At 56.3% G+C, this 23184-nt stretch overlaps 1 protein-coding gene across 2 annotated transcripts; it reads left to right on the top strand.

Annotated features, from left to right (window-relative positions):
* Positions 1-141: 141 nt before the first annotated feature.
* Positions 142-22598, top strand: LOC119089635 (contactin). Of its 2 annotated transcripts, XM_037212421.1 has the most exons (23): positions 142-205; positions 5107-5277; positions 5625-5719; positions 6170-6301; positions 7069-7311; positions 8942-9092; positions 9515-9692; positions 9924-9938; positions 10666-10866; positions 11337-11621; positions 11930-12066; positions 12675-12975; positions 13791-13931; positions 14123-14292; positions 14750-14888; positions 15252-15392; positions 15719-15957; positions 16364-16546; positions 17502-17687; positions 18088-18259; positions 18601-18734; positions 20559-20742; positions 21315-22598. In XM_037212421.1, the coding sequence occupies exons 2-23, from the start codon at positions 5113-5115 to the stop codon at positions 21461-21463; spliced, it is 3741 nt and encodes a 1246-aa protein (XP_037068316.1). In that variant the 5' UTR covers positions 142-205; positions 5107-5112; the 3' UTR covers positions 21464-22598. The 2 variants fall into 2 exon arrangements, with proteins under 2 accessions (XP_037068316.1, XP_037068317.1); XM_037212422.1 differs by lacking the exon at positions 9924-9938.
* Positions 22599-23184: the final 586 nt, after the last annotated feature.

Genomic DNA, 23184 nt, shown 5'->3' on the forward strand with positions numbered 1-23184 from the left:
TACTTCTTATACGGGCTTGTCGAAGGGCGTGTTTTTACAGGAAGAATCGTAGGTTTGAACGGTCTTGAAGTTGCGTCGAGTGCGTTGCGAGGCTTTGCGGTGCAAGGCTAGTTGTATCTACATTCCAATTTATTCCTCTGTCTGTGGTCACATTCTACCACAATTTTATAGGTTTCTCCCTGGATCCGGATTTGGTTTGTGTGTGGTAAGTTTTGAGTGCGAGCTGAACTCGTCTAGGTGCTCTGTCCGACTGGATATTCGGGTGGCAAGCTGCCGTTTGCACGATTGTCGAATATGTGTGGCCACCGATGAATCACATTTAGCATGTGTGGCCATTCTCAACACTCCCTGCTCACTCCCGTGTTTATGCATTGGTGGTGCTACATGAAACACCCTCTTACCCCGGGTCCAGAATGGCAAAAATATATGCTGTGCCAAACATGTTTGACACAGCAGCAACATCATGAAAATGGGTTAGGCCCAAATTCTGTAACTCTTATTGCTCAGAGTCTTGGCACACAGTCATCAAGGTGCGCAGAGAACCAATGTGTCAGGGCATTGCAATTGCACAAAGATAACCCTGGACTGATTTACTGCTTCATTAGATTTACTGCTTCATTAAAAAACATTTTTAAACTTTCAATTTATTTTGTCAACCTTAGTTTGTCAAGTCAATAGGAGGTTCGGTGTAGGTGTACTTTCCTACCTAACGTTAGAAAAAACCATTGCACACCATTTGTCGTGTTCAAGGCTGCACATACCGTAAATAATCTCAAAACAGGTAGAATCATGCTCCTACCTTCGAATTTCAATAACTATGATGGGGAGCTCCCGAGCGCCTGGACTCCCCAGTGCCGTTTCTGTTGTGTTGTGTGTTGCCGTTGCGTAAATACAATATTTCTGCTTACCAAGAACTATACAAAATGTATGGGACCAAGGTAAACCATTCCTCGTTTTTAAGGCAGAACATATTGTAAATAATCTCAAAACAGGTAGAATCATGCTCCTACCCTCAAATTTTAGTAAATATGATAGCGAGCCCGCACCGCACCGCCTCGACTCCCAAGCACTGTTTCTGCGTTGTTACATAAGTACAATATTTCTGCTTGTCAAGAACCATAAAATAAAAAATGTATGGGACCAAGGTAACAATAATAAAACAATCAAAATAGTTTCTTATCGCATTTAGGTACGTTTATGAAACACACAGGCCAGAATAGTCGAGAACATATCCTAAACTAGCCTAACCTAACCAAGCCTAACCTAACCTAACCTAACCTAACCTAACCTAACCTGACCTAACCTACCTAACCTAACCTAACCTACCTAACCTAACACCTACTACTACCTAACTAACCTTGCCTAACCTAACCTAACCCAACCAACCTAACCCAACCCAACCCAAACCCACCCACCCAACCCAACCCCCAACCAACCACCTAACCTAACTGAGAATAGACCAGAACCTAAGCTAAGCTAACCTAACCTAACCTACCTAACCTAACCTAACCTAACCTAACCTAACTAAACTAACCTAACCTAACCTAACCTAACCTAACCTACCTAACTGAGAATAGACCAGAACCTAATCTAAGCTAACATAACCTACCTAACCTAACCTAACATACTAACCTAAACCTAACCTAACCTAACCTAACCTGACTCCCCTGCCAAACATGTCCCGTTGGCGTCGAGGATAAAATTTCATGGATTCTTGTTATCTTGGCCCGGTTACATTTATATGGTTCTTGTGACTCATGCTAGTATGTTGTGACCGCGCGCAGTATAGCGCCGTTTGTCGCGGTGCGGTGTATGTGCGGTGCTCGGAGGTCGCCATCTAATGTAAAAAATTCGAAGGGTAAGAGCATGAATCTGCCTTTTTTTGTGATTATTTACGATTTGTCGTGCCTCAAACACGACGAATGGTTAATGTACAATGATTTTTTTCTAACGTAGGTATGGAAAGGTACACCCTGAACGGGGTTCATTATTGCTGATGCTCAGTCCCACTTGACTCTCAGTGGGGTTGATTTCAGCCGACAACCCCTCTGGGGGTTTGGTTTCGTTTAACTGGGCCACATTTAACTCTTAATAAGGCTAGGCACATTAGATAAATTATGAATATGGTAACAATGGATGATTGTACATATCTGACTTGCAGGTTTTGGTTGGTGTATTAAATATGAATGCTTTTTACCAGGCTGTTGAAATCCATGTTGCTCTAAACATGCTAAGCAAAGAATGCTCAGTAAATGCTTTTTGATGTTGGAAATTTGGCATAATTTTGCCTGGCATCAGTTCAGCACACACAAGTGTGATGCACAGAGATAATGCATAGGCACACAGCACAGTGGATGGATTCTTTGTAGACTGGACTTTATGTGACCATGCCCAAGCGCCACATGTCCCAAACCCTGTCGCCCTCACTGTCATCCTCTCCGTGTTAAACATATTTGATAGATTGCCACTGTGGAATTAGTAACCCTTGCAGGGTCATCTTGAGTGACACTGGATATCAGATACTCATTAGTGACCCTTGCCCTTGACCAGGGCAAACTACCAAAATATATGTTGCTTGGGAGCTGGGAGATGTTCAGAGTAGAACTGGCATCCCAACAATGAGTTCAGTTCATGTATGCCATAAGTGTGATATTAACCTGTTAATGACTAGGGTCCTCAGTGACTGGAGGGGTGCGGATTTGAACTCTTCTTGAATTAAAAAATCCAAGTGGCAATGAAAAGTGCTGGGCATGCAATCCCACACCACACAACAAATTGAATTCTAGGTGTGCATTTAGGTCACCAGTTAAAATCAAATTCTGAAAATGTTTCTTTGAAATGGCTGACCTCTTCAACAACACATTTAATTTTGAAGCACATCTCATGGTATGAAATTGTGCTCTGATTAAACATGTTACATAAGAAGCTATTCAACATTACACATGCCAACCAGGCCAAAGCCAAGGTGCAAGGTGCCATGCAAATGATGTCTGAAACTTTGTTGTGTATGTCTCTTTTGGTTGAATTAGTTCCATCATATTGAAATAATCTTCATGCAAAGTGGTAGAGCTTTCCGAAATCGCGGGCATCAGACATGTGAGCAAGTGTGTTACTCGTTAATAAACCATCTAAGCTCAAGGCCAAATGGGAGACCTGGTGGTGAATAAGGGCCTGGATCGATTTTCACGTTGTTTTCGCGGCTGTAGTCCTGCCAACAGTGTAACCTGATACCCTTCAACCCCCCCCCCCCGCCCCACCAGTCATGTGGTCGTCGATCTGTGTGAGAAGCCAATGAACGGCTTCCGCCGCCTGGTCACTGAGCGGCGGCGCTGCTGCAGACCTGTAGAGCGCCGCCGCCCGCCGTCACGGGCCAGGGACAACATGAGCACGGCAACATGTGCCGTTACTCATTTCAAGCCATAGCTCAGTCATGGTTGTAGTAAATTGTTTGAAATGTACAGTCATCCTTCATGGTCTTATGTACGGCTCCTTTTTCATGGTTTGAAATTTTGAGTCTGAAACCAAAACAGTATTCAGTGTACTTTCAATCAGTATGTTTTGTTATTTGACACGGGAATGTGTCAATTCGTTATCAGCTGTGCGCCTCTGTAAAAATACCACCAAAGTTGATGGCACTTAGGTGTCACTTGTGCTTAATTTATTACATGTTTAATCTATAACAGTCTCATGGTTTTATTTGGGCACTAGGTGTAGAACCCTCATTTCACAGCCACTGAATCGTGCACATTGATATCTCAAGAAGCTTTTGAGTTATCACAAGTATTGTACAGGCGGAGGCAGATTTGACCACACCCCGCTCAATGCTGGGCGAAATGCCCTTAGTTAAAGAGTGCTGTGATCAACAATGCCAGCATGTAGAGTCATGTGATGATGGAAAGGCAAGCATACATACTTCCAAACTATTTATCAGAGCAAACAAAATGGTGAATTCTGCTAGATTTGGCATGAACCAATATTGCTCTAGGTTTTCATGTGTTGATAGGTATGACAGGTTCGGTATACCAATATCACTTATGCATCTAGCAGTGTTTGGGTTTTATACTTTAGTTCTAGTGGTTTAGTTATCTTGGTGCTGGCCACATGCATTAGGTTTATGTCATTATATTTGGTTCTACTTAATTTCAATATCTTGTGTAATATTTGGGCCAGTTTTGGCCAATTGCTGCTCATGGCAGCTTTTGTTAACAAATTTTGCCAACTGAATATGATTAGAGCTGCAAAATAGATAAAATTTCTGTCCAGCCTTGTTGGGTGGTATATTAAGTCTAATCATTGTGGCCTTGGTACACTACACAAGATGTTTTACCATGTGTAGTTCTGCCTGCAGCATTGCAATTTGAAAATGTTTTTTTAAACATTTTATTGACATAGACCACTGGTCAAAGCCAATCCAAATATAGGTCACAACCCAAGTGGCTTTAATGCAGGAAATTGTTTCAGATGTAGAGTAAAAAGGGTAATAATATCTCCAGAGACATGGGTTGATGGCTTTACCCTGTCACTAGTGTCGAATGCAATCCATGTGTCCACCTGTTTAAGTGGAAGTTATAAGGATTGTCAGATTTGGCAACCAGGGCAGGGAAAGATGTGAAACAAATGGCAGCATGCAGGTGGTTATACCATTTACCATTCATTAGGAGATGTCAATGCTGACAAACATGTAAAGGTGCCAGTAGGCAACCAAAACAGAGTCAATGTCAACTCCTTGGAAACCAGCATCATAGACCACATGCTGTTATTGAAATAATGTGATTGGTGATGAAAACTGCACTGAACAGGTCAAGTCCTCTGTAATAAGTACCCCGAATGTATGCATGCTTGCAGTATGCTGGTGAAGCCACCCAAAATATAAACCATTGCAAGTGCCTTGATTTGATGGAATAGGATCACATGGCCCAAACTGTGGCAACCAATACCTGGAAGCCAGGAAATAACCCTGCATTGGTGTGAATAGCAGTGGGGCACTTCTGAATTACGAAGTTGATGTGTGAACACTCCTGTACCGGTATGCCTCTGGCTGCTGAACAGGGAAAGAGGGGTATTTTGATTCAATGATCAGATTGTCATGTGACGCTGTGCTTGCAGGGTGGGATGCTGAAGTGGCTGGTATTGGCGCCTCTGCTGGGGCTCTGCTACTCGCAGCTCACCCGCTATGACCCCACCTGCCGAAAAAACTGGGTCGAGTACGACAAGTCCTGCTACCGCTTCTTTCGAAGTCCACTGAAAGACCGGGATGATGCCAGGGATGCGTGCCAAGTAAGTGATTATTCCGGGTCAGTGGGCTGCTCAGCAACTTTGAGTCATTGTTTGGGGATTGTATGATATAGGTTGCTTGCTGTTGCTATGGAGTAGTTGACAGGGTTTGTAAAGGGCCATGTTAAATTAGTTCATGGACTTTTAGTGTATTGAGTACTTGCATGGTCTACGGAGTAGCAGACAGCATCCATGTATGCTGTGTTTTCCTTAAGCAGCCGAGGATCATGGCATTGTGTTTTGAAACGTGCAGTAGTGAGGCCCTGCTTTGCCGAGTTGCGTCCTTAGCGTGTCATTAAGCTGAACAAAGATACTGCCTGTTGGAAACGTGCCAAATGCGGCTGCTGTAGGTGTTTGCCGCCGACCTGATGAGCCTCAGCACGATGGAAGAGCATGCCTTTGTTGTCAACTGGCTGCGCACTCACGACCCGCAGCACAGAGTATGGTAAGCTTGTGTTCAGTATGACTGGCTGTTGGCTGACTCCAACTCCGAGTGCTCCCGGTGAATGATCTTGAGAGACCTGGGCCGCTGCAGTTGACTAAATATTGGCCTTGCTTTCATTCTGGTGCCCAGGACAGTTGATCAGTCTGGCCTAAGATTTAATTGAGGTCTGTTTCATTCTCCGTGATCTTCAGCAGTCAGATGCGCCATACATATCTACTGCTTAGTCCCATTTCGTTGGATTTGCGAGTCATTCACCCCTGGGCGAATGACTCGCACAAGGACGCTTGACTGTCCCCGCCGTTTGAGACGACCCTCTAAAACACAGTGGCTCTCTGACATTATCGCCTCATCATCTCAGCCCATATTGTTCTCCCACTAGGTGCATGGGTCGCGCAGAGAAGCCGACCGCGCCCTGGACTCCCTGCGTGACCCGTGTCCCCGCCGCCGCAGGTACATGGGCGCGCGCCAGCAGACGTCCAATCTGTGGACCAACGAGCCGGACAACACACCGCTGCAGGGCCTCGACGCCGCATTTCTGCCCGACCAGGAGGGCATCACCGACAGAAACTTCGCCGCGTACAGGTCAGCGGGTGGCCGGGCCCACGTGGGAGGGGGGGGGGGGGGGGAGGGATGTGCTGTGGTGGTGAGCCCGCATGTGCGTCAGCATCCGCCATGTGCTTGTGCTGGCGGGAACGGCACACATACAGCCTGTGAACTCGTTTCGAGTGTTGAAGACCAGCGCTGCTGGCCTGTGGACCGCGGTTTGCGAGTTTAGCAGTATGTTTTCAACACAGCAGGGTGCTTTGTTTCATCACTTAGTCGACCATTCACTCAACCCGTCGCGTGTCACTATGCTACCGGAGGGTGCTGTCTTGGTAATGTTGTGTTTGGTGGACACTGCTGATGGCGTGTGTTGGGTCCAGACCTGTGCTGAAATTTGTCGGTGAGTGGATTGGAAACTTGACTTAATAATAATGCCGCGGACCGCGTCATTTCTGATGGCTCGTATCAGCGGCTTTGTACTGACTCGTACTGACTTTGGCTGATTGTAATTGCCACGGACTCGATAATCGTTGGTGTCTCTGCTAATCAACCAGGCGGCTCCTGCGTTGTTACTGATAATGCGTTCGCCACCACCGCCCCGCTCCCAGGGCTTCGGGCCGGTGGCGGGTTCTGCGATAGCTGCTGATCCTGATCCCGCCGGTATTGCCGCCGACTTGCCGGGCATTTTGGCTGGCAACTGTGTTGCCGGCGTCAGACCGGTCGCTCAGACCTCGTTCACTGTCCGTCGACACTGCCGCGGCAGACGTCTGGCCGGACGCCGCCTTGACGCGCGCCGCCGCCGCCAGCTATTCGGAGACGTCGAACCAGTGGGGCCTGCTGAAGGTGTCCGGCTCCGACCGGCTGCTCTACATCTGCGAGATCAAGCTGGCCGACCTGAACTCGATTGACGTGGGCGAACGCGACCACACGTACGGCCGGCCGGCGATGGAGCGGCGGCTGGTGCCGCGCGGCCCCACCATGGTGCTGCAGCCCAAGCCGGCCGTCTTCGACATCAGCACCCGGGCCACCGTCAACGACGTCTCCATCAAGTCAGTCCGCCGCGCCGCCGCCGCCATGGCGGCCGGTGGCCTCGGGAGAGCGCGCGGTGTTGGCGAGCTTGGCTTCGGAAGCCTCCGGAACAATGTTGGAAATTCCGAAAAATTTCCTGGTAGCGGAGTGCAAATTTTCCAAAGTGGAGTACAAAGTTTTCCAGGCTCTGTGAGTCATTACGTTTTTGGTATCTTTGGGAGATTGCAGTACAGTGCGCAGTGTTTAACAGAAGCGTCACTTTTCATGTACAGCAAGTCATGTAAAAACACTTGAAATGAAAGAAAATGTCAGTATCAAACATGACACACTGAAACAACACAGTCCTAGACGTCATGACCTAAAACACATGCATGTCTATATATATATATATATATATATATATATATATATATATATATATATATATATATATATATATACATAAATATATATATATATATATATATATATATATATATATATATATATATATATGTGTGTGTGTGTGTGTGTGTGTGTGTGTGTGTGTGTGTGTGTGTGGGCGATCTGTGAAAAAGCTTACCATACCATGGATCTAGGCAAGTTTTTCCGCCCAAAGTATTGCTGCAAATAGTAAGCATTTTGTGGGATTTTCCAACGATTACCAGTCAATTTTACCAACCAGTCACCCATTGAGGGTGCGGAGTTTCGCGAAATAAGTTTGGAGCTGACCACGGAAAATGGAACGCAAAAGAATGCCAGTGAATGTGCCACAGACGGCCAACTACTCACGCTCGACTACGATCACGCTACTCACGCTCCACCTGGTAACTGGCTTTGAAAACGGCAACACCTTTTCATGCCCCTTCACCTTCCAACTCCCGAAAAAAACACGAGGCCCGGCACGTCCCAGCGTAATAATAGACAGGCAGCACTCTGAACCAGTTTACCAAGACAGCGCGCGTAGGTGCTTGGATGTGCAGTTTTTTTGTCACCTTTCGTTCCGCCCGTGGCAGTTAAAGCGATTCGTCGTTAATGGTACGTTAAATCATGTTCAATTTTGAGCTGGTCTGCATAGGGGGTAGGAAGTGAGAGCGTTGCTTATTGACAGACCGGTGCGATTCTGCTACTCGTGTCTCATTTTTGGGCAATGTTCAAAGGCGATTTTATTCAACATTCACACTTCATTTTTCACATTTCCGTACGTGATTTGTCGTATAGCTAGGTGGCAACACAGGCTGCTTGCTATTGGGCATCTAAGTCGGTAGGTGCAGAATCTGTGCTCTTGAAGGTATTAATACATGGTTCATGATGGAAACAGCGAATCCCAAGCCGTTGCACCTTCTGGTTCCATTTTGTCTTGAAGCAGAGAGGTAAAATGAGTTTTTCCTAAAGTTGTTTTTGTTGCATCTTGATGGAGTACAAAATATTGTATTGTACCCAGTCACAATCCTGGGCTACAAAATCTTCTGGTACGCATTATACCAGGAAACGTTGATGTTTCCAACACTGCTTCGGGCGGCTGCAGCGCTCGGTTTGTGCCGATTGTCTGCGGTTGTGGCGATGGCCCTGCGCCTGTCCCCTAACAGGTGTCAAAGTGCGGCGGTTGTGTACGCATCACCTGCATTGCCAGCACGAGACCGTGCACCGAACGCCCCCTCCCGCTGGCAGGTGTCTGGCGGACGCGTACCCGTACCCCACGTACGAGTGGTACGCAGAGGTGTACATGGACGACAAGGTCATCTACAACAAGGTGGACCCGCTGAAGGAGGGTCGCGTCACCATCAGCGGCGGCGTGCTCATGATCTCCGAGCCCGAGCAGGTGGGCGTCGCCGGCCAGGGCGTCGCCGGCTGGCTGGCTCGCCGGCGCCGGTCCTCCGCGTCCGACACGGCTGGGCCGCGAAGAAGCGCGCTGTTCGATGAAGCGCGCGGAATGGTTTTCACCTCGTGTATGTTTCACTGGGTACAGGGACAACCGCCGTGTGATCGGAGGCCGTGTTTAGATGCGTGTTGTGGCGGGAACGTCCGTATCGCCATGAATCCCGTTTCACGAGGCTGCCGTTGGCCCGTTACAATCAACCTAACTGCATGGCGCGGCCGGCGCTGATGGGGGCGCAGTTACTGGTACTGTTCGGATCGCGGGAGATGGCCCGCAGACGTTGGGACCCGGACGCGACAAGCGTTGCAGTCGATGCCGCGTGACGCTGCCGGAGGCCGTGACGCCGACGTCGCCGCCCTCCGCAGGTGACCGACCGCGGCAAGTACCACTGCCGCGCCTCCAACAAGTTCGGCACCATCATGTCGGAGAGTGTGCAGCTCTCCTTCGGCCACATCGGCGAGTTCAACCAGAAGCGTTCCAACGAGGTGGGCAACATGAACTTCGGCAAGGCCATCTACTGCGATCCGCCGCAGCACTTCCCTGGTGAGTGAGACATCTGGGGGTGTAAGGGAGGGGGGAGGGGGGCGACTGGTGTCAGTCCTGGGCTGGGCGTGCCATGTCGTCGCTGGGGGCAGATGCAGGTGCTCGCAATGGAATGTGATGAGATATGGTGCGGTCAATGAGATACGATGTGTGTGTGGGTGTGGGTGTGGGTGTGGGTGGGTGGGGGTGGGTGTGGGTGTGACGCTTTGCTGATTTGGTTTCCATCGTCAGCTTTCGGGGAGCCAGGTGCGGAGTATTGACGCTATGGTCACAGTAGCGTGGTGTTGAGTGAGCCGTACGGCGGTAGTAAGTGTGGATGCCAGAGCTTGATACCTTGCACGCTGCTTGGATGGCCAGCAGTGGGCACAGTGTGGTAGCTTGGATAGTCGGGGCTCGTCACCTTACGCACTGTGCACGAGACCACCAGGGTACAACACAAGCACCTTTGTTTGAGGGCCCAGGCTGTCGAATCTGAACTGGCAGTTCAACGCAATTTACCAGGTGCACTGTGCAGTTGGCGCGTCCTAAAGCCCAAATGTAATGATCATCAGATGCACTGTCTGGCCGTGTAGATGTGCTTTTGCATCTGTTGTGCATTAATTTGTACATATGTAATAGAACGTAGATGCTTGTGCAGTCGCAAGTACAAGCACGTGTGTGGCTGTGACAGCATCCCTCTCATCCCTATTTCGCAGAATGTGACGCGATTTTTGGTCACGCAAAGGTCCCCAAGCTGTGATGGAACGGGTGAAATGTGGCTTGTATTTGAGTGTTACGGGGCAGAGCTGTGTCATCGCCGTTAGCAATCAATAGCAGGCACGCACCGCCTTGTCGCTAACATCCACCGGCCAATCTGTACAGCCGTTGCTGCGGATGATGTTACCACGTGCTCGCTGTGCGCATGCGCCGTACCTGTCGACCATCCTGTGACGCGTGAGCGCGACTGATCGGCCCGTCTTTTGGCGCGGTGCAGACGTGCACTTCCTGTGGGTCCGCGACTACTTCCCCAACTTCGTCGACGAGGACCACCGGGTGTTCGTGTCCCACGACGGCCACCTCTACTTCTCGTCGCTGGAGACGATGGACGAGGCGGATTACATGTGCAACGTCAAGTCCACCATCTCGGAGAACGGCAAGATCGGGCCCAAGTTCAGGCTGGACGTGAGGTCGCATTGTGAGTGGATGCGGATGTTCCCGGCGCTGCTGCTGGCGGAGTGGCGCCCGCTCTGAGCGCTCTGACTGGTGTCGCAGGCGTTGTTCGGTAGGGCTTCGATCGCCGCACCTTTAGTGTCGAGACGGCTGGGAGGAGTCAATCGCGGCGATGCTCAGAGTGCGTGCTTTGAGGTGACGCATGGCAAAGGCAGGTTCTTAGTTCGGGTTGACCTGGAGAAGGGATCCCACCATGGCAATGATGTGTGTTTTAGCATAACGAATGGCAGGGCATGATTGTCAGTTCGATTCTGGGCCATCAATGTGCAACTGTATTTGACCTTGACTTGAAGAGCCCTCTCGGTGTGAGCATGATTTGAAACGTCCTCATGCAAGCATACGAGTAGACACCAGACAGGTTTCTACCCTCCCCATCGTCACATCCGCGTCGCGGCCGTGCCACCGGCTCTGAGACGGCGCCCGTCGTGCCGGCAGCCAACTTCCAGCAGCTGCGGTTCGCGCACAACTTCCCCAAGTCGTTCCCGGAGGCGCCGCGCGAGGGCGCGCCGGTGCGGCTGGAGTGCGTGGCCTTCGGCTACCCGGTGCCGCACTACAACTGGACGCGGCGCGGCGGAGAGCTGCCGCGCTCGGCGCGCCTCTCCAACTACGACCGCGTGCTCACGCTGAACGAGGTGCGCGTCGAGGACGAGGGCGAGTACGTCTGCCGTGCCAGCAACAGCAAGGTCTCGTCCGAGTCGTCCGTCACGCTCAGCATCCAGGGTGAGTTGGGTCGAGGCGGCCGTGCGCCGGTGGCGGGTGGGGACTGAGCGGCCGTGTCGCGTCCGGCGGTGGCTCATCAGGCGTCAGCTGTCTTCTGGTGTCCGCTCAGGAAGCCCCGCAGGGCAGGCAAGTGTGCGGTTAGTGCCTTTGCTTGTCCCTCCGTGGTGAGACGCCGCTGACACGGCGTCACGTTCACGCGCCGGCGCCGTGCAGCATCGGGGCGCCGTCACAGCGCCGGCGCGTGCGGCCGGCCTCCTCCAGCCCCTCGCCGGGACCGGCGCGCCTGACGCGCACGCCTCCGTCGGCAGCCAAACCGCGCTTCACCATCCCGCTCGAGGACCAGCACATCAACGAGGGCATCGAGCTGACGTGGACGTGCGAGGCGTTCGGCATACCGGAGGTCACCTACGCCTGGCTCAGGAACGGCGTCGTGCTCGACCCTAAGGTAGGCGCCACGCAGGCGGAGCCAGCGGCGGCGGGTACACTGGAGCGGGCACGTCACCGGCTCGCGACTCAGCAGACGGGCTCGGAGTTAAACGGCGTGTTTGTTTTAGCGGCTCACCTCAGTTTTGCTACTGATTTGGTTCAGTCGGTTCTCATTTGGCGCGTATAAAACCGTGTGAATGGTCCGGGTTTCGTTGGTCGTCCGGCTGTGAAACGCTATCTACGTCTCATTTTGACGTGATGCTTTTCAAACATGCAGCCGCAACGTGGCAGACATTATTAAGTTATTTAACCTGCCAATACACCTACGTGCGATTCTGCCGCCCACAAACACAAGGCGCTTGATAAGTGCACGTAGAGTGTTGTCGACACGACGCTTGCTTTGCGTAGCTTAATCGTCTCCCCGCATTTGCTTCACGTCCGTGTCGCCATCACCGCCGGGAGGGAACAGCGCCATTAAGCGAGTCACGGAGCGCAGCGCCACCCACGCGTAGCCAACCGGCATCGGCCGGGTTACACCCGAGCCCAGCCGCCGGGGCCATGGGGTGCCCCTCAGTGCGCCGCGCGCGCTCTCGCTCACGCCTCACGCGCCCGGCCGGCCGCCCGCAGGACTTCGAGCGGGATCCACGCATCAAGGTGCAGGACAGCCTGCTGTCGATCAAGAACGTGACGGATACGGACCAGGCGATGTACCAGTGCCGCGCCACCAACCAGCTGGGCAGCACCTACTCGTCGGGGCAGCTGCGCGTGCTGGCGTTCCGGCCCACGTTCGCCAAGCAGCCGCTCGAGCGGCTCATGTTCTCGGGCCAGGGCCTGAACCACACCATCGCCTGCGACCCGGAGGCGGCGCCGCGGCCCAAGATCGAGTGGCAGCTGAACGGCCGGCCGATCGGCTCGACTTCCAACCCGGGTGGGTGGCGCAGCGGGCCGGTGCAGCTCCGGGGGCCGTGGGGCTCTCAGCGCCGGTGGGAGCGGGTCAGCTCGGTGCTGCCTGCGGCCCGGGGTCAGGGCCGGCGCAGGTCCGGGGGCCGTGGGACTCTCAGCGCCGGTGGGAGCGGGTCGGCTCCGTGCTGCCTGCGACCCGAGGCCCGGGTGGCGGACGGCGGCGCTGTCAGGGGTGCTGCCATCTGTCGAGGGTCGGATTCCTTTCTCACGGCTGCCCGTGAGCGCGGTTGGCTCTGTGATGCTGCGTGATGGGTGAGATGCCGACGGTCCGTGTCAAGTAACGTGATGAGCTGGCGCGATTGGGTCAACGACAGGCTGCGGGTGACATGCGGTGCTTGGCAATCACTTTTGGTGGGATTTGCTCCCCATGGAAAATCACACGTAGTACGTAAGCGTGGAATATTACTGCTATTTTCTTGTCTCCGTGGTCTGTCATTTCATGCTGTGCGGACAACAGACGCGCTTTTGATTGGTACAGCCCTATGGCCCTATGCTATGCCCAATGACATCTGCTCAGTTTGGCTCGGCCTGTCCTGTGACAAGTCTGCCAAGCCTTGCCTACCGTGACACCTATGCTCAGTATGTGTTGCAGCGCGTGTGGTGAAAGCCGACCCCTTCTGTGTGTCGGCCTGACTGGGACCAGTCTGCCGGGCTGTGTTTTAGCGTGGCGGCCAGCACGCCAGCCCGCCCTGTGCAGGCCCGTGGCGGCTCGGCCGTGCCTGTGCGCCAGCATGCCCTGTGACGCAGCCGTACATTGTACCGGTGTCTCGGTGCCGGCAGCCTCAGCCGGTCGGCGCCGCGTGCTGCCGAACGGCTACCTCCAGCTGGACCCGGTCGGCATCGACGACGAGGGCACCTACACGTGCGTGGCGTCCAACCGCTACGGCAAGGACTCCAGCTCTGGCCGACTGCGTGTGCTCGGTCAGTACTCTGCTGGTCGCCGCCGCGCCGTGTGGCCCCGCGCACCGGTCTCGCGCGCTCCGTCCACCCGTGCTACACGTGCCACTCAGTCACCCAGTCAGCTCCTCTTTCACGTGGCGTTGGCGGCGCGTGCGGTCCCGCCGCGGTCGAGCAGCGCGTGCGGCCCGCTGACGCGCGCCGCCCGTCCCCAGCGGCGCCGGTCCTGGTCGAGCGCCCCGATCTGGAGATGGTGAAGGTGGTGGACGACGTGGTGACCATTCGGTGCCGGGCCGAGGCCGAGCCGAACCTCGACCTGGCCTACGTGTGGACCCACAACGGGCTCGTCATCAACTACAACGAGACCGACACGCCCTACTTCAGGGTGAGCGAGCGCGCGGCGCCGGCTGATCCGGAGGAAAGGCCCAGGGTCTGCCGCGCTACACACGGCCGTGGATCAGTTGAAGGTGGTGGCGTGTGGCAAGGTTTGCTTCGGTGCCCCGATGTCCAAAATGGCATCGAGTTATTCATAGGCGTGGGCGAAGCTTAGCTTATTAATGTACTTGAATTGCGAGGTCAGGCTTCATTTCAAACTGGTCACTTCTGAGAGCATCACAGTCACTCCAGACGGAGCCGAATCGCTTCACGTGGTGATCTTAGCCGTACGTTCGCCCGGATCTGATCGACGCGCTTGAATGGGTGACGGGTGACTGCGCGCGTCGCGAAGTCACCCCCACAGCGGGCTGTAACGTCCGACGACGCGGTGTCCCCGCGCCTCCGGGCAGGCATCACCGCCGTGCGGCCGCGTGGCGCCGTCGTGACGCGCCATCTCTGCGCCGCAGATCCGCCAGCGCGGCTACCTGCAGATCCGCAACGTGTCGCTGGAGGAGCGCGGCACGTATCGCTGCATCGCCAAGACGGCTGTGGGCGAGATCTCGGCCGAGACCAAGCTCACCATCAGCGGACCGCCGGGGGCGCCCGGTACGTGCGGCGCGCGTGTCGAAGACGCGGCCGACTGCCGGAGAGCGGGACGCGAGCGCGCAGCGGCGCTCCGATCGCGGCTGGCTGCAGATGCCGCGCCCAGCCGGGGGACTTCGGGACCTGTGCTCGGGGGATTGTTTGGTGTGCGCGTCTTGAATCTCTGGTGGTGAATGTCCGGAGCAGGGACGGGCGTCACCGTGCCGCCCCGCCTGGTGTCCGTGTGCCCGCGACTGACCTCGCTTGGCTAGCGCTCGGCGTTGCAGGCGGTGTGCAGGCGTTCGATCTGAACGCCACCTCGGGCCGCCCCGCCTGGTGTCCGTGTCTCCGCGACTAACCTCGCTTGGTTGGCCCGCGGCGTTGCAGGCGGTGTGCAGGCGTTCGATTTGAACGCCACCTCGGGCCGCCTCGAGTGGCAGGACTTCGCTGACAACGGCCGCACCATCAGCATGTACCGCATCCAGGCGCGCACCAACTGGAACGCCACCTGGTTCACAATAGCCGAGAGTGAGTCGCCGGTCCGGCTGCGGCGCGAGGCCGCTGAGAAGGGGGAGGGGGGAAGGGACTCGGTTGTACGCGACGGCAGTGGCCTCTGGTCGGATTTGTTACGTAGCGTGGGTGCCTGCGCGGGGCAGCGAAAAAGTCACGCACTGTGAGGGCACTGAGGGAAAGTTCACGTGCGTCGCGCACCTGCTGGTCGTTTGGCCGCCAGGCGGTGCCTGATCGGGACAATCTTCTTTGATGGCACGCTGTTGGCGTGTCGGTCGTCGGCTAACCGCTGCCGTCGGTGGGCCGTGCGCCGGCGCCTGACCGGGCCGCGCGCGTGCCGGCAGACATCACCGTGGAGCGGATCGGCCTCTCCACCTCGGACACGCGCCACTACGTGTTCCCCGACCTGCTGGTGCCGTACTCGTGGTACGAGTTCCGCGTGGCGGCCGCCAACCCGCTCGGCTACGGGCCGCCGTCGCCGGCGTCGCCGCGCTACAACACGGACGCGGCGCGGCCGTTCACGGCGCCCATCCAGATCCACGGCGGCGGCGGCAAGATCGGCGACCTCACCATCAAGTGGAAGGTGAGCGGCGCGCCGTCGGCTGGACGCGAGCCGGCCGGCCATTTGCCTTGTTCAGTATGAATGCGAGTGAAGCTAGACGTAACGTTTTCACATTGGAGCGCGCCAGCTCGGAGGGTTTCAGTTCGAAGTCGTAGATGGACGTGACACTCGGAGACGAGGTCAGCGTATTTGAGCGTGTCCCAGTTGAAATACTCAACGGCCCAGAATCATTTCTGTCTGACTATCCAGACCGCCTGCCGTTAGCTCGCATCGCGTAGGCTGTGCCGTCGGCCGCCCTCTCCGTCACACGTCCGTCTCGTGACGAGGTGGTCGGCTGGTGACACGGCACGCTGGCGGGCGCCGCGGCGGCCGTGGTCGCCGGCATGTGTCGGGCGGGTTCGCTCACCGCCCGGTGCCGCGTCGCCAGCCGCTGACGGAGCGGTACCGGAACGCGCCCGGCGTCTACTACAAGGTGTTCTGGATGCGCCACGAGATCGACAAGGAGATCGACTACAACGAGAGGGTTCTGAAGGAGTACGGCAACATCGGGCAGTACGTGGTCGGCATCCAACGGAAGTACTTCTACAGCCAGTACAAGGTCAAGGTCCAGGTGAGAGCGCCGGTCAGGACGTGCGTACTGAGGGATTGGGCACGACTCTTGTGATGCGTCCAGGTTCTTGTGTGGTACGTTACCAGGTGCTTCGGGAAAGCAGTTTTTCCACTCGGAAAAACATACACTGCTCGTTGTAACCTGAGCTTACATCACGTGCCTGTTCCAAAACCCGAACCAACTAGCGTGCCGCTTTGTTTGTCCGCTGCGCTGTGACACACCCGTACGTAGTTTCGGTGACCAACGCATGTTCGAGTGTGACAAGGTATCTGCGTGTTGAACTCGTCTCCAGGGCTTTATCGTCGTCTCCATTGACAATCCGTTCATAGCCCCACCTGTCATAATGAGTGGGTGCAAAGCAACCCCAGCTGTCGGCGCACCCTTAAAAGGGGTGCTGCACATTTATGTGCGGTTTTGAACTTGAATTAGCCGGCTTGACGACCTTTCGGCGCTGTTCACAATCCGCTCTTCTTAAGACCTAAGTCCCTCTAGTATCTGAGCTACACGCCCGCGAAAATGGGGAGGTATGTCGGGGAGAGTTGTTCAGGCACGTTAGCATTCATGACGCCATGATAACGTCATTCAAATCCTGCCGTTTTATAAGCCATGCGGCGATAAGGCCGAGAACAATATAATTATCGAGGCGTTCATATCTGGCGCTCGCGAGCATGATTTCCAGATGTAATGGCCGTCAATTGGCTTTAAATCAATGTTGTGCAAGGCACGATGACGTGATCAAAGCATGACGCATTGAGGAATATATTTACTAAACGAGAATTGTGCTGTCTAGAGCAGCCTTTTCGACTTAAAAGCTGTACCAGCTTTTATAAATAAGTCTGTTTCGCCACGTCTGATGCTTGCTTCAATATTTTCAAATATGAAACATTTCCTTCAAACACCAATCACTCATTCGCGGCGCCGGTAATCGCCGCCTGACGCCACGCCCTGCCCGCAGGCCTTCAACTCGCTGGGCGCCGGGCCCATATCGGAGGAGTACATCATCTACAGCGCCGAGGGCATGCCGCAGGCCGTGCCGACAGAGGTGGCCGCCAAGGCCTACAACTCGACGGCGCTCAACTGTACTTGGAAGCCGATCGAGCACACGCGCGAGGGCCTCCGTGGGCGTCTGCTCGGGCACAGGGTGAGTGGAGCGTGGCCCCGCGGCGCGCCAGCGATCCACACCGCCCGCCGTGTTCGCGCCAGTAACCGTTCGCTTTCAGGAGAAGCGATGTTTGTGCGTGTGTGGGGATCGCGTCTTGCGCCGCAGCTGAGGCTGGATTTTCATCAGCGGACGACTGAGAGGCTGAGGACTGAGCACGCGGTGGCTCGCAGTTACGCGCGCGCCGTTGCGGTTGTGCACCGACGTCAATGCGGTCAGGAGCTGCTGTCGTCTGTTTGAGGGCCTCGCAGATCCACCGCGTTTGTGTGTCGCGTCGGCCGTCGAGGCAGATGCAGTAAGTGTTCCGGATGGGTGGCGGGCAGCCGCGCTCGACCGGGCGTCGCCTCACTGCCTGACTCGGCGTCGCCTCGCTGCCCGCCAGGTGAAGTACTGGCCGCGCGACGCCGACGAGGCGACCGACTCGCTGATCCTGCTCAAGTCGTCGCTGGATCCGTGGGCGCTGGTGGTCGGCCTGCAGCCCTTCACCGAGTACTACGTGCGCGTCATGGCCTACAACTCGGCCGGCTCCGGCCAGGAGAGCGAGCGATTCCTCGGTGAGTGGTCCGCCCGCCGTCGGGCCGCCGCTGTCTGGACCGGCGCCGCCCGCCGGCCGCCCCCGTCCGGCGTCCTGTAGCCTTGCACTGGCTTGTTGGGGTTGAAGGGGCCTGCAGGACGTGTCAGATGCTGAGCCGCCGTGTGTGAGCTTAGCGGTGCTGTGTGCCGCGTGAAACGCCCCGGTCATTGGGAAGCAGGGGAGGCTCACTCAAACCAGTCACGTCTCCGCGTCGCCTGCCGTCGCCGCGGCCGACTTTTCGGCCGCGTGGCGCGGCCCCTGTCTCGCCGCCGCCGCCGCCGCCGGGAGCGGGGCGCTGACCGTGCGTGCCGCCCGTTCCAGAGCGGACCTACAAGAACGCGCCGCTGAACCCGCCCACGGCCGTCCGGGTGGATGGCATCAACCCGCGCACAGTCGAGGTTACCTGGCGCATCGCGTCGCCGGGTGTCAACGAGGAGCCTCTCAAGGGCTTCAAGGTACGGCCCGCACCGCGCCGCCTCCGTGTACCAGTATAGCAGTTTTAGAATATATATATATATATATATATATATATATATATATATATATCAATGGGCGCCATATGGCCAGGTTGGCCGGAGCGCCTTACAACCGAAATGAGCATAATAATGATAGAAAATATGTAGTTTTTCATTCGTGCCCTACACGTGGGTTACGTAAGTCATGTTTTCGAACGAATTCCGCTTCGCAATGATTTGATGTATATTTCGTCTCGTGCGAGTCCCAGTTAGTTATCGACAGTTGGGACATTGCGATTCATTCGATGACCCCTGATTGTCCTCATGCATAATGACTGGGAGCTGTGTGGCCTGAGCGCGCCCAGCGTTGGCAGCGGTCTCTGACGTCCACTAGCCGCAGTCCACGCTGTCACTAGTGATAGTAGCTGGACTGAGCTCCCCCCGGTATCCGTGTGTGGTGCTGCTGCTGCTACACGTGGGCACTAGCTCATCACCGCTCGGCCGGGGACTTACGCGGCAGTGGTCCCGAACGCGGAGAAAGTGGCGGGCTTGCCGCCGCGCGTCCGCTGTGTGGAGTGGGTTCGGCCGCCGCGCCCCGCCAAAATTTTGGTCTCGTCGTTCTTGGTGTTGTCCTTGGTTGTTTTCTGATCCCCTGCAGCTGAAGGAAGCCAATGTGCGCGGACATTTGGCGACGGTAAAGAGCGATTGGTTCAAGCTTGGGTGCGCGTGAGCAGTGTGGTTGCAGTTTGATGGGTTGAGGCCTCAATGGCGCTGCTTCGCTCCCAGTGTGACGAGACGCCATAATCAATGCGGTGCGACTGTGTGCACAACATTGGTCGGTGTGGCAGCCGGGCCTACCTGTGTCACTCATGCCGTCTGGGTCATGCACCTGTGTCGTGACCCAGTGTCGTCTGCGTGGCCCCGCTCGGTCTGACAGCCGCCAGTGACGTGCCGTTTGATTTCCTTCAACTCAACGGCACCCGCCGAGTTCTCGTCCATGTCGATATCTAGCCGGTGGACCCGGGCGGGACGTCGCTGAAAAGGGGTTCGCGGAACGCCTCTGTCAGTCGCGGGGGTGTGGCGCGGCGTGCGGTACCAGATGTGAGCCGCTGCGGTCATGGGTCCTGGCTCGCTGCGGCGTCGAGCGGCAGCGCCGCGGCTTATTGGCCTCCCTGTCCAGCTGGGGGCTGGCGTGTCAGGTGTCCGATGCCGCCGGGCACATTTTTGTACGTGAAATGTTGCAGTATGTTGCACTTGTCACCACGTCGTCCACTTTGGTCTGCAAATGTTTTCGTGCCGTCTCCCACTCGTCTGTGCAAGGCAGCCAACCCACGAACCGTGCCGACACGAGCTCCCCCGGACCAGGGTTGTAGAGGCGATATCGCCTGCTGCGTCGACTGTTGGTCTGACCCGTGCGCCGAGGAACGGTCAGATCGGCGACGGATCTGATGAGTTCACTGTCTCACGTCTCCCCCGGTCGTCCTCCCACGCAGGCGCGGCCCGGACCGCGTCCTACACCTGCCGCCGCTACCCTGGGCCCGGGGCCCTGCCCTGCCTTGACCCTGGGATCCGTGCGTGCCCCGACGGCGCCCGTCGCCCTACCCCTCCTGCCCCTACCCTGACCCAGCCGCGCGCCCTTCGCCCAGTCCCTCTTGCCCCTGTCCTGACCTCGGCGTGCCCCGGCCTCGCGCCCGCCTCCCGGCCCCTCCCGCCCCCGTCCTCACCGTGGCGCGCCCCAGCGGCGCGCCCGTCACTCGTCCCTTCCCGCCCTGACCCTGGCCCCCTCGCTCGCGGCCGGCGTTGACGGCTGGCTGGGTGCGACAGGTGCGCGTCTGGGAGCAAGACCAGGATATCTCTGACGCCAACGACACCATCGTGGAGCTCGGCAACGCGCTGCGGGCGCGCATCGAAAACCTGGAGCCGGCCGGCCGGTACAAGCTGCGCGTGCTGGCCTTCAGCGCCGGCGGCGACGGCAAGATGAGCTCGCCCGCTTGGGAGTTCCAGATGGGTGAGTGTCGCGGGAAGGCTGTCCCACAGGTCTGGCGGTCCCGGGCCGCGGCCCCAGACCAGTGCCGGAGGGGTGCGGAGGCTGAGGAAAGGAACTTTGATGGTTGAGTGGATGAACTTGTGAATGGGCTGTTTCGAGGGCAGGAGGGTGGTGTTTGAAGGTCTTCAGGGAGAGACACTGGGCTATGAGCTCCACAAGGGCGAGTGGCGGTCTCTTGCGGTAGGGTCCTGGCCTGCGTGCTCCAGGTGGACGAGTGGCGAGCTCCAAGGCGGGCTATTAGCGAGAGGAGTCCCAAGAGGATGGATTCGGATGGGGGGGGGGGGGGGGAGCGTCGCGTCGGACTGGTGGCCGGAACCGTCCGGCGTCATGCAGCCGTGGGTCGGACCCGGGGAGGCCCCAACTTTCCTGGGGCGGTTGCTGCCGGCGTCCCAGGACTTGTACTCGTGATATTGCTAATCTTGCTGCTTTGTTGTATTCGAATGGACTGCCAGCTTAGACGGCGCAAGACATCGCGCCCTGTCCTTGGGCTGTGTGTGTCGAGCTGACCTGTGACGGCCCCCGGTCGCCGGCAGGTGACCCGGACGTCCTGCGCGGCCCCACGCACCAGATCAGGTACAGCGGACAGCTCTCGCACGCGGCGATACCCTCCCAGGCGGTGCTGCACGTGCTGGTGCCGCTGGCCGCCGGCCTGGCCTGGCTGCGCGCCACCGGCGCCGTCTGAGCCGGCACGCGCGATCCGCCCCTGTGTGGGCGCCGATCGGCCGAATCTCGCGCCAATCTCGCGCCGTGGAGTGCGCCGGCGCCGGACCCTTGTGATGACGTACATCCGTTCCGTCCATGTGAGCGGCCCGGCTGGAGCGCCGACGCCGTGCCTGAAGCTGTTGCCCACCCCCGTCCAGCGCGTAGTCGACGTCATTTCCGCGGGCGTCGCGCGGAGCGCGTGACTCCGCTTCCTCAAGAGACGGGACATCTCTGTTACAAACCAGCTCATCTTCTGTTTGAAGCGTCGTGTGTCAGGCGTTTTGTGCCGGCGGGCGTGCTGTCTGCGCACCGGAAGAGTTGCCCGTCCGTCGTACTCCGGCCCGGGCCGCCTCAGCGGCCGCGTCCGTCCTCTGGTTCTGACTGCCTTCTGAGCGTGAGGCGTCGCCGTAGTAGTGTTTGGTGTGACCGCCGTCCATTGTCCGCCTTACATTCCCGTGCGCTGTGCGAGTGATCGTGACCGTTTGTATGCGTTTTAGATCCAGTTTAACCATCAGATAGTCGACATTCCGAAGCCGCGCTTGTCACGTGTCATTGTTAATCAGTGTCCTTGCGCTTGTAGTTTTTAAGGTACTGCTCATCTCCACTTTTGTGATGCAGATTTATTTAAGGGCGTAAGCGTTGGGCAAGTTTGAGCCCAAAAGCACCTGTGGCGCCGCGATTGGACGAAACACCGGTCAGGTAGATATCAAGGGCAACGTCTTTTTGTGTCAGTGACAAATGCTTCATCTCATGCAACGTTCATTTTATGAATTTGGTATTCATATGCCAACGACGATAAACCTTCAGTAGATCCGAAGGTACTGGGAAAACAGCGTTAGTAGGCGAACATTGTTTCTGTTCTCAAACGGTCACGATTGGATACTTTCCGTCCGCGTGTCATGACAATCAACTCAGCTTAAAACGTGGACGTTAAGAACAGAACCAACGTTTGCCTGGCAACTTTATAACGTTGTTGATGTTTTTATAACGTTGATAAACCGTGTCTCCTGGCATATTGGAGGCCGATTGTTTAGCTGGAGGCAAAGAAAAACGGTAGCTTAGGGTTTATATTATGCAGCGCTCGTTTTCTTGCAGTAATAAAACGCCAAAACCATGCTGTCTGCTGTTCTGGGCAAACTCACGCGGGTCTGGTCTGTCCTGGTTAGCTGAAGTGCTCAAGGCACGCCAGGTTCAGCAGCTGGCTGTGCCAGCCGCGCTCGGTCGTGTGTTGGAGTGGAGTGCCTCCTCTCCGCCGCTCACGACGGGCGGGGCCGTGCTGCAGTGCACTGCCCGCCGAGTGATTGGGCTCATTTATTGGTCACGGGAGAAGAGAACCAGCCGGCTTTACGGGTCAATTTCGGCGGCGCCGTGAGCATCCGGCCTCACGGGTCGGCCTTTCATTGAGTGTTTGCGTGTGTACGGCTCACATTTCGCGGCGTTGGCCCGGGTGACCTGCGGAGGGAAGTGGAACGGGCCGCGTGCAGACACCGAGCGGTGAGGAGTTCACCCTCAGCAGCTGCTGTGACTTCGTTACTCTGTGTGGTGCTCGCCTCGTGCTGTTGCTGATCCACGCCGTCATCTGGTCACCGACGGGCTCGCCTCGTGCTGTTGCTGATCCACGCCGTCATCTGGTCACCGACGGGCTCGCCTCGTGCTGTTGCTGATCCACGCCGTCATCTGGTCACCGACGGGCCCGCCTCG

Source organism: Pollicipes pollicipes, unplaced genomic scaffold (assembly GCF_011947565.3).
Source record: "Pollicipes pollicipes isolate AB1234 unplaced genomic scaffold, Ppol_2.1 Scaffold_3087;HRSCAF=3621_pilon_pilon_pilon, whole genome shotgun sequence".
Lineage (NCBI taxonomy): Eukaryota > Metazoa > Arthropoda > Thecostraca > Pollicipedomorpha > Pollicipedidae > Pollicipes > Pollicipes pollicipes.

What these genes read in the sequence shown, in the direction of transcription:
- LOC119089635 (XM_037212421.1), top strand. Translation starts at nt 5,113, where the DNA reads ATGCTGAAGTGGCTGGTATTGGCGCCTCTGCTGGGGCTCTGCTACTCG. An exon ending in CGGCTCGACTTCCAACCCGG is followed by an intron (nt 12,976 to 13,790) that starts GTGGGTGGCGCA and finishes CGGTGCCGGCAG; the next exon opens with CCTCAGCCGGTCGGCGCCGC. An exon ending in CGGACCGCCGGGGGCGCCCG is followed by an intron (nt 14,889 to 15,251) that starts GTACGTGCGGCG and finishes GCGGCGTTGCAG; the next exon opens with GCGGTGTGCAGGCGTTCGAT.